The sequence below is a fragment of the Lonchura striata genome, chromosome 29 (assembly GCF_050655825.1).
Source record: "Lonchura striata isolate lonStrDom1 chromosome 29, ASM5065582v1, whole genome shotgun sequence".
NCBI classification, from domain to species: domain Eukaryota; kingdom Metazoa; phylum Chordata; class Aves; order Passeriformes; family Estrildidae; genus Lonchura; species Lonchura striata.
Genome location: NC_140731.1, coordinates 4,591,531 through 4,602,537, shown reverse-complemented (window position 1 = coordinate 4,602,537; position 11,007 = coordinate 4,591,531). Strand labels below are relative to the sequence as shown.

At 57.4% G+C, this 11,007-nt stretch overlaps 1 protein-coding gene across 1 annotated transcript; it reads left to right on the top strand.

Moving 5' to 3' along the window:
* The first annotated feature begins 3,153 nt into the window (after window positions 1–3,153).
* LOC110477836 (aquaporin-5) lies at window positions 3,154–6,236 on the top strand. Its single transcript, XM_021543947.3, has 4 exons — window positions 3,154–3,591; window positions 4,827–4,988; window positions 5,222–5,305; window positions 5,961–6,236. Exons 1-4 carry the CDS (start codon window positions 3,229–3,231, stop codon window positions 6,144–6,146), a joined length of 795 nt encoding a protein of 264 aa, XP_021399622.1. The 5' UTR covers window positions 3,154–3,228; the 3' UTR covers window positions 6,147–6,236.
* The last annotated feature ends 4,771 nt before the right edge of the window (window positions 6,237–11,007 follow it).

Genomic DNA, 11,007 nt, shown 5'->3' with positions numbered 1-11,007 from the left:
CCCTCAGCTTCAAAGAGAGGGCAGCAGATGAGGGTCAGATAAGAGGGATCCTTGAAATCCCCACCTGAAACACCTGCACAGGGACATCCCAAAGCAGCAGCAAACCCTTCCCTGCAGCCCTTGAACTGAGGATCACGAGGGCAAAGTTTGCTGCTTCTGCTCTGTAATATTTCAGTTTTTCCTTATCAATCACTCATTGCAAAATCCTGGAGCTGAGCCAGCAAGAAACACCTTTTCTCTTGAAAAGCTGAACCAAACTTTCTCCTCTGCTGTCATCCCAGCCAAGGTCTTTGGGTCACCTAATCCCAGCTCATGACTTTAGGTCATAGGCTGGACTAGAAGATCTCAGAGGTCTCTTCCAGCTCAATTAATTGTGTGTTTCTGATACCAGTTCCAGCAGAATTGGCGTCTCCTGTTCAGGACATCCTGTCACTGTTATTATTGCTGCCTCTATTACTGGGCCAGTTTTAAGGTCCTTGGCTGAGGTACGGAGCCAGGTGAGGAGGAAATCCCAAACCCTGACTTAGCAGCCTTTGTAACCTGAATTTGGAGCTACCTCTGCCAGGCCCCGAGGTGCAGCACAGAGCTGAACTCACCAGAAAAAGCGAGGAAATTAAAATTAACAACAGCAAATTCACAACAGGCTCCAACAAGGAGCTGTGTGACAGCAGGGACTGCCAGGGGCTGGCACAGGTGGCCTCAATGACACACAGCCTCCCTGGGCGAGGCAGAGCCCGGGGCAGCTCCAGGGGAGGATGAGGATGAGGCAGCAGTTGCCTCCCTCCCACCCCCTCCCCACTTTGGGGTCCCTCTCCTGGGTGGTAGATCGGGGCAGGTTTGGGTTGTGTTGTTTGTCTGCCGATGCTAGCGAGGAGGAGGAGGAGGAGGAGGATGAGGAGGAGGAGGAGGAGGAGGAAGGAGGCAGCCAAACCTGCCCTTGCTGCCAAACGCCTCCCCGTGTTGTCTCCGGCAGGGCGGGTGAGGCGAGGTGTGTGTGACCCCTCCACGTGGGTGTCAGCACCGCCTGCCCCAGGCCTGCAGCGCCTTGCCCAATCCCATTACACCTGACATATCAAAGCACTTTCAGTTCTGCCAAGCTCCCTGGGTGGCATGGAGCCATGGAGAGGACAGGGAGCCTTCCAAATGCCATCGGAGGAGCCAAGCAGGAATGCCCCGGTGAGAAAAGGTTCCCAAACTGCCTCGGGAGCAGAGGCTTTGCACGGTGTGTTTTCCGGAAGTTTTCTCTGCCATTCCCAGTCCTATTTGATTATATCTCCTAGTCAGCTGTAGGATTTTGCTTGTTATTATCCACACTTGGGAGGCTAGAAGAGCATATTTTTGGCTTTTCAGCTGAAGCGAGGAGCGTGCTGGAGGACAGCACAATGCAGCTGCCACCAAGGGAGATCCAGGATGGGGACATCGAGGAAGGGTTTGAAGGATGGGAACAGGGAGCATTTTATCCAGCTGGAGCCACAGACAGGGCTGAAGGGAAGTGGCAAGTAATTATGGCAGCTGGAATCTGGCCAGGGTGTCTTGAAATACCAGCTTGCAAAACTTTCACCAAAACACGCCAACGGACCAGGTGTTTCGAGGATAACAGATCTGGGCTCTGACTCTGCAATCAGCCCCGGGATCAGCAGATCCAGGAGAAAACCATTATCTGGAATTAAGGCTGTAACAGATCCTCAGTCCCTCGGGGCCCTCCAAGTCTGTTTTGCTCAGGATTTTGGGTACAAAGGAAGAGAAAAAGCATTTATTTCCAGTCCTGGACAAGAAGTGCCCTCTCCTTGCTCTGGACAGGAGTCCTCCAGGTGTTTGACCCACCGCAGGCCTGACAGACACCCCAGAAGGCAGCAGGGAATCCAACTTTTTGGATTTAGGGAGGATTTTACCAATGTCCTGCCTGCAGAGCTTTGCTCTCCGAGTGCTGCAGCGTGGCTGCCCCTGCAGAGGGGCCTGGCAGCCAGGGATCAGACCAGCCTGGGCATCATTTGGGAAAGGAAAAGGGGATCAAGCGAGCAAGGAGAGCAGATCTGGCACCCAAACCCATCTAAAGAAAATATCCTGGCACAAGGCTGCAAGGGCTGTGAGAGAACCAAGAATTCTTTGTTGTCACCCGAGACCTTTTCCGCCCAAAAACCTCCGTCCCCACCAGCTCCACGCGCACAGCCCCGAGAGCCTCCCCTGCCCCTCCCTGCCAGCCAAGGATCTGCCAGTGGGTGGGTTTGGGATGGAGGGCAGCGCCCCAGAAACATGAAAGGAGATGTGTAAACAGCCTGTGTCCATGAGAGCCTGTGGTTTGGTGCTGGCGTTCCCAGGAACAAAATCGTTGCTCATTGAGCAAGAGCTGGAGAGGCAGAAAGAAAAGGAAAGGGCACAGGGTGACAGGGGAGGAGACACCATTCCCAGCTGCACACCCCAATTCCAGCGCTTGCTCCAGTGCTCTGGAAGGAGCAGCAGAAAGGAAAGGGAGCAGAGGTTCTCAGCCAGGCTCTGCACCAGGAGCCCTCTCCATGCCATTACTCTATCCACGCACCTCAAGGAAGCTCCAGCTCATCTACAACTCCCCAGATGGACAAAGCTTCCCCCAAACTCTCCTCTGCTCCCTGGAAAACCACAAACAACTTGTTTCCTGGAGCTGAGCCCTCTTGACAGCCTGGGAGCAGCTCCAGATGTTTGATTTTCCTTTACATTTCAAGGTTCCATGGAAATCGAAGGCACCCGGAGCCCAGCCCCAGCAGATCTCCAGCCCAACGAGGGTTTTCCAACAGGAGGAGTGTGCAAGCACAGGGAAGGAAGGGAGGGAGCGAATATTAACTACACCTGTGCTAGTGAACCACCCAGGACCTTGCGAGAGGCAGTAAAAGCAAAAAGCAGAGGAGGGAGCTCAGCCTCGTTATGCAACCTCGTTATTTAACGACCACAGAGACACCCTATAGGGGCTCTTTGTTTGCAGAGGGAAAGGAGAGAAATACCACCAATATCTGAGTCACAGGTTCACCAAAAGGCTCTGAACACATTTTCAGGTGGAAACTTTTTCAGGTTCACATGGTAATTGGGGAGGACTGGCTAATCCCCTGGCTCCACCCACCACCCTGTAACACAGCTCCTGCTGCTCTTGCATATATAGATAGGTATGGCCCTACACCCGGCTGCACACATCGGATCCTGGACACAGAGCAATCCTAAACTTTCTTCCTCCCTGCCTGCTCTCCACCTGCTCCCACCATGAAGAAGGAAATACTAACCCTGGCCTTTGCTCGAGCCGTCTTTGTGGAGTTCCTCTGCACGCTTATCTTCGTCTTCATTGGGCTGGGCTCGGCGCTGAAGTGGCCGTCGGCGCTGCCCAGCATCCTGCAGATCGCGCTGGCCTTCGGGCTGGCCATCGGCACCTTGGTGCAGGCCTTCGGCCACATCAGCGGCGCCCACATCAACCCCGCCGTGACCATCGCCTTCTTCGTGGGCAACCAGATCTCGCTGCTCCGCACGCTGCTCTACGTGGTGGCCCAGCTGGTCGGGGCCATCGCCGGCGCCGGGATCCTCTACGGCGTCACCCCCGCCAACACCCGCGGCAACCTGGCCATCAACGCGGTGAGTCCCTGCCCGGGGCGATCCCCTCTTCCCTTGCCTTTCCTTTGGCACGGACACGGGGAGGAGGATCCTGAGCTCAGGATGGGTCCTCACTGCTCTGTCCTGCACGCACAGCGGGCAGGGAATGGGACGGGAGGGAAGCCGGGCTCTGGCATGATGGCTTTATTGTGCGAGCGATGAGTGGGATGTTTTTCCCTCCTTTAATGAGAGCTTCCTCTGTCCTGAGGGCCCCGTGAGTCACCCACACCATTGAGATGTTCCCCAGCGCAGCCTCTCCACCTGGAGATTAACGCGGGACAGGAGCCGTGCCAGCAGCAGGGGGAAGGGAGGGAGCAGAGCCCAGTCCAACCAGTATGGGCAGGGGGAGCAGGAGCCCACTGGAACCAGTGCGCTGGGGGAGCTGGGAACGGAGACGGATGGGGACAGTGGTGGGGAAGAGCTGGAGAAGGAGCAAGGGGCAGGACGGTGTCTGCAGCCGGGGCTGCTCGCCGGGGGGGACAGCGGGACCCTCTGAGATAAGCAGGAATGAAGCACGTCCTGGAACCCCCGGGGCAGTGCTGGAGAACATCTGGGATGAGAGCGGTGGAGCTGCTGCTCCAGGCATGGACAGGCTGGACCCCTGGGGCAGCACAGACGTTGCAGAGGGCTCGGTCACTGGGATGAGGAGCTCCAATGGCTCTCATTCCACAGGTTCCACATCCCAAACAAGCCAGATTTAGATAAAACATGGGCTGTGATGGGTTGGGTCACTTTGACCTTTCCATGCCCAGCGGGGTCGAGTTCCCCTGAGAGTCCCCAGGGTTTTGTGCAGTCACTGGGACACAACAGCCCATCCCAGCCCACGACCTTCATCCCAGCCCTCTCCCTCCACCCCATCCCAGCTGCTCCTCATCCTCCTGGGCAGGTGCTCCACAAAGTGGAGAGCAGAAGTCAGCAAGGAAAAACGGGATTTGGTTGGAAAGCACTCAGTGCTGTGGAGACAGGGAGGTGGAGAGATGTGGAGAGCCCAGGAAAGGGGCAGGCTCAGGGAGAGACAGATTTTGGAAAATTGCAAAGAAAGAATGATAATTTCTTTCAGAGAAGGAGCAGGGAGCTCAAGCAGGGGCTGGGCAGGGGTCCTGGGGGGCTTCTTCTCCAACTTCACCCTCCCAAACCTACCAGCAAAGCACCCGGGAGCCCTCCCGGCAACGCCAAGCCCCTGGGAGGGTTAATTATTGTCGCTCTTGTGGTTCCAGCTCAACAACAACATAACCCCAGGCCAGGCCCTGGTGGTGGAAATCATCCTCACCTTCCAGCTGGCCGCCTGCATCTTCGCATCCACAGACAACCGGCGCAGCGGCGTCGGCTCCCCGGCGCTGTCCATCGGCCTCTCTGTCACCGTGGGCCACCTGGTGGGGGTGAGTCCAGGGGGAGGGTCCTGTGAGCACAGAGCTTCCCAAAATGCCCTCGTGCGTTGGTCCTGAGGGAGCTGCTCTGGAGGAGCAGGCACAGGAGACCTTGGGGTCTTTCGTGGCGAGGGGTCATCTCCAGCTCTCTGGAACAAGGACACCGTCGGGGGCCACTTCGGTCCCTGCTCCCAAAGGGTGGCTCCGACCTGCTCCTTAACCCAGGGTTCTCTCCACACCTCCAGATTTACTTCACCGGCTGCTCCATGAACCCTGCACGCTCCTTCGGGCCCGCTGTCGTCACCAGGAGGTTCAGCCCCGTGCACTGGGTGGGTGTTGGTGGCACTGGGGACAGGGACAGGTGGGGCCATGTGGGGACAGGGCAGGGACTGCCATGGGAATGGCAGGGCTGGGGGTTTCAGAGCCCACCACAGGCGGGAAGGATTAAAAGGGGCTGGAAACGAGGGAGGTTTTGCCCCTTGATGCATCAGGAACAGTTAATCCCCTGGCATAGAGCCAGCCAGGGGACAGAAATGAACCCCTCCCAGGGTAGGTTGGGTGGGAACAACCTAAAAACTTATCCAGTCCCACCCCATGCCATGGGCAGGGACACTTTCCACCAGCCCAGGTTGCTCCAAGCCCCATCCATCCCAACCTTGGACACTTCCAGACACAGAAATCCGCCGTGGTGCCCTTTGAGCACCATTGGTGCATCACCTGAGGGGAAGCAAGCCCACGGAGGAGCCCAGCTCGGTCTTTCCTCTCACCCAGCGCTTCCTGCAAGCGCAGCCCCAGACTTAGAGAGCAGGTTTAGCCCTCAGTGAGCACAGGCTGAGGGGGTTTCAGCCCAGGAGGTCTCTGGAACGGGTATTTTCCGCTCTCCGTGTGGCAGGAGACGTGCAGCAGGGGTGGGTGGTGGTGCTTTCGGTGGAGCTGGAGCGGCAGCCCCGGGGCTGCTCTCACCACGTCTCTGTTGCTCTCCAGGTGTTCTGGGTCGGGCCCATCCTCGGGGCTTGCTTGGCCTCCCTGCTCTACTTCTACATCCTGGTGCCCTACTGCATGAACATGTCTGACCGCGTGGCCATCATCAAGGGCACCTACGAGTCCGAGGAGGAGTGGGAGGAGCAGCGGGAGGAGAGGAAGAAGTCCATGGAGCTGACCCCGCCGTAAGAGCAGCTGGCAGAGCCACGCCGAGGGAGGCGAGGAAGGCCCACGCGTGGGCTCGCGTGTGCCCCAAAGCCAGGCAACCACCACACCCAGCTGCAGCTGCTGACTCTTCATCCACAGCCTTCCCATCCAGGCCCCCGTGGGGTGCCGGCAGGCCGGGGGCTCTGCGTGTGTGTAAAGAACCCCTGCATGAGCTCTAGAACCTCTCCAGCTTCCCCGCAGCCACAAAGCCCCTCCGCCAGGCCCTGGCACCCTCGGCTCCATCCCTCCCTTCGGTGCAGCTCTGCGCCGTGGCAGGGCCCCACACCCACACTGGGGCACCCGCAGGACCTCACCTGGCCCAGGTGTGGGAACACCTGGGGGCCCCTGGGGGCAGGGGAACAACTGCTTAGGGCAGGGGGATGCAGCACCCCCAGCCCAGGGGCTGCTCGTAGATGCTCTTTCACCTTTCCTGGTGCTGGGAGTCCTTTTTATTCCCAAAGAACGAGACTTTTTGGATTCTGTGTTGAGATCTTTGTATTATAGTTTATTATTTATTGCAAATAAAGGAAAGTTTGAAAAAAAAAAAAAATCCTGGGTGCAAATCAGCTCAAGTCTCAAAGTTTAGGAGGAAGAATGGATCGAGCTGGACACAAACTCGTCCCAAAGGGTCAGGAAACAGCAAGGCCTCAGACCCTGAATCCTGTGGGAACTGGTGGGTTGTGAGGGGAAAACACCAGTCCTGAGAAGGATAAGTGGGCACTTGTGCTGGAGTGGGGAGGAGCAGCGGGTGCAGCTGGGAGTCCATGCTGGGGCTGGAAGGAGCAGGAGCGATCCTTCCCCCCTTCCCACACGGCCGGTGTCACTCCGGCCGTACCAGTTCTCCCAGACAGCTCCACGGGTGCCCTCAAAAAGTGACCCACAACTCCCCAGCCCCTCACCTGTGCCAAACCCACACCTTCACCCGACCTTCTGCTCTGGCCCTGCTCTTCCAGTTCTACCACAACCCTCTGCCAGAGCAGCTCCAGGCCAAGGCACCGGCACAGGGACAGTGGCACAGGGACATCGACACAGGGACAGGGACAGTGGCACAGGGACAGGGACAGTGGCACAGGGACACAAGGACAGGGACAGTGGCACAGTGACAGTGGCACAGGGACATTGGCACAGGGACATTGCACAGGGACACCGGCACAGTGACAGTGGCACAAGGACATTGCACAGGGACACTGGCACAGGGAACTGGCACAGGGACAGTGGCACAGTGACAGTGGCACAGGGACACCGGCACAGTGACACAAGGACACCGGCACAGTGACAGTGGCACAGGGACACAAGGACAGGGACAGTGGCACAGGGACACCGGCACAGTGACAGTGGCACAGTGACAGTGGCACAGGGACACTGGCACAGGGACACAAGGACAGGGACAGTGGCACAGAGACACCGGCACAGTGACAGTGGCACAGGCACATTGGCACAGGGACATTGCACAGGGACAGTGGCACTGGTACACTGGCACCGGGACACCCACCCTGGCCCCACTCCCCAGATCCAGCCCCTGCTCCTGCTGCCGAGGAAGGTTCCCACCATGGACCCCCAGGAGTTGGGAGACTCTTCCCGGGGAGCTCCCCCAGCCCAGCCCAGCCCGCAGGGTCCTGCAGCCTTGGCCGGGGGGCTGGGCAGCCTCACCTGGGTTTTGGCACTCCTGGACCTGCAGTCCCGGCTGAGCCTGGGGAGCGGCACCTTCATCCAGCTGCCCTCAGAAGGGGCTGGGGACGCGCAGGAGGAGGAAGGGAGGTAGAAGAGCCCTTCGGGTCAGCAGCAGGGCCAGGAAATTAAACCCTGCAACCCCCCCTCAAGTGTCCTCAGGGATGGGCTGAGGACCCCCCACGCCTCGGTTTCCCTTTTTGACGGATACTGGGACACCTTCCCATGGGGGATGGGAAAAACACCGGCCCTGGGGAGATGGAAGCAGATCCCAGAGACTCCCTCTCGGGGGCTGGGGCAGGGCAGCCCCCAAAACCTGCACCCCCCCAAAACCTGCACCCCCCAGTGTGCTTCCCCTGCGCCCCAGGACCCTGAGGATGCACCCAAAGGGTGCATTCAGCCCCCCCAGACTGGGAATCTTGGCCATCCCCCTGATTGTGGAGCCCTGGACCCCATCCATCCCCACACCAGAGCAGGGATGGGGGAGCCCCAGTGGGAACTGGGGACCACCACAGCCTCCCCCAGATGTGCCCAGCCCCCCCAGTCCCTCCAGGTGATCGGCGGCAGGGGAAGGAGCCTGGGCTGGGTGTGAGCCCGCCTGGATGAATCAGAGGCTCCTGCAGCTCCGGCTCTGTGTCAGCACAAAAACCATCCAGGGCCCAGCCCTGAGCCCAGCTCGGGCACTGCCAGGGGGATTCGGGGTGAGTGGGACCCCAAGGCAGGGCAGGGGGAGCTGAGCCCAGCAGGACCCCTCAGGAACAGAGCCCACAGCTCCTTCCCCACCCGGCTTCCCTGGGCCTGAGGATTTGATCCAGGCAGGGAGGTGAATTTAATCCAGACTGAATTTTGGCATCCAGCAAACCCCGTGACTTCACCTGGCCAGGGCAGGGCCCAGGGCAGGGCCAGGAAAGGACTGAGGGCCGCCCACCTGTCCTCACCTGTCCAGGAACGGCAACAGCAGCACTTGAAAACCAATGGAGAACTTATTATTACTGCTTCTTGAACGTTCCAGCTTCTTCAGACTAATTTTTAATTAGATTGGAAGGCTGGGAGGCAGCAGTGCCCCACTCACTCCCTGAGCAGAAATTGGCTTTTCATGGAAAAATACACTTTTATTTCAGCAGGAACAGCAAGGCCAGGTACAAACCTGTGTGTTCACACTGACTTACCTGCAGTGCTGTGCTGGTTTTCCTGCTTCTCCCTAAAACAGGAGTTCCCATCCCATCCCATCCCATCCCACCCCACCCCATCCCATCCCCTTCCCTTCCCTAAGCCACACAGCTCCAGGGGTATAAAAAGGTGAATTACACTTTCTTGACAGATTTTTTTTTACCCTAATTTAAATGTTTCTCACCAGGTGAAACCACTCCAAAGTCATCTCATTACCGTTCCTGGATGGTTTTGCTCTAATTAAGGGTTATTCCCTGAACATGCCCACAAGCAGCTGCTCTGCTCTAAGAAGATTTCACAGATAATTCCCCTCTCCTGAGTACCTTTTCCATCCTCAGATAATCACTGCTCAGCTTTAAAAATTGGATCTTTTTTTTTTCTGGAGGGAGGACAAGCCCAGGTTTTCACAGGTTGGAACAGTCTGGAAACTTCATATCTTTTATACATCAAAGGGCTTTCAGGTCTCTTTAAGTCTAATTAAGAAAGATCTCCACCAGATAATTTAAATTCCCTGAATTCCAAGATCTCTGGACAGGGGAAGGAGCCAGGGCCATGAGAAGAAGAAAAATTCAGTGGAAATAGCCGACTTAAGGGGTTTTTGGTGGGATGCAGGAGCTTCTTTGGTTTTGCTCCTTGCAGAGGGTGAGACCCAGCTCAGTCCAGGAGGGAGTAGGGACAGAGCTCCACAGCTGGGGCACTTCCCTTCCACCCTGCTCCCAGCTCCAGCCATTTTGCATCCCTGAATGCTTTGCTTAAATCCTCAGGTCCTGGAGAGCAGAGCCTGGTTTCACCTGGAAGCTCGTCCCAGCTTGCTGGAAAGATGAGGAGAAAACAACCCAGGAAATCCCAGAGAGGGAGAAAAGCATCCCAGAGGGGCTTGAATCCCAGCTGGGAAATCCCAGCAGCCCAGGAAGCACCTCCCTGCTCCAGGAGGAATTCCAGGGCTGCTCTGGAGAGCCCCGAGGAAGCAGAGAGCAGCTCAGGAGCAGCACGAAGGAGCTGAGCCAGGGGAGAGAGCTGAAGACACGGAACAGAGAAAGAACCCAGAATGCAGAACAGAACTCAGAACGAAGAACCCAGAACAAAGAAACCAGAACAGAGCTCGAGGCTCCACACCAGGAAACTTTATTCCTGCAAATACTGACATTTCCAGAGCACTTCCAGAGCATTTCCAGGGTTGAAATGTCCCCGGAGAGGAGTGAGCTGTGCCCCAGGAGGAGAGCCCAGCCTGGGTGTTGGCATTAGTCATGGCACAGGCTGTGCCAGCACCCACCTCCTTTAGAGCCTTCCTCCTCCTACTCAGCCTCTACCCAGCCTGTTGTGCCACGAGATCCCTCGTTAGGAGCCAGGAAACAGCCCCCAGGCCACCAAGGGACAGCAGCCACCCTTCCTGTTGCCACCCTGGGCAGGAACACTGCCTCTGCCTGAGCAGCACCTCCTGGAATTTGTGTTTGGCTCCCTGGCTCGGTCCACGGGGATTTGGGGGTCAGGTTGGGCACCCCCCGGTGCTGCCAGTGCCACCAGTGCCCTGCCTGGTCCCCACAGTGCACCGAGGCCCCAGTGTGTGCGTGGCAGCACCATAATTCATGGAAATGTGAGAGTTGCCCAAAAAACACCCAGGACATTGAGGAGGCGAAGGGCTGGAGATGTCCAGAGAGCAGGGAGGGCAAGAGGAGACCCAAAGGTGCTTCTGTTCCCACTAAACACCTCCCACAGCTCCCCAAATGCCTCTTTAATAACTCCTAACTTTAATAAGTCCCAATTTCTATAGCCCACAAAAATGCCTCTTTAATAAATCCTAACAACTTTAATGAGTCCCAACTTAGCTTTTAATAAGTCCCAACTCAACTCTAGTAAGTTCTGACTCCTTCAGCCCCAAAACAACCTCTTTCAAGCCAGAGCAGCTGGGAGTTTTTAGAAGATGTCCCAAGGTGGGGACCAGGAGGGGACAGGTGCCCCCCTGCCCTGGTCCGAGCCCTGGTTCCTCTGGAGCAGCGAAGGGTGC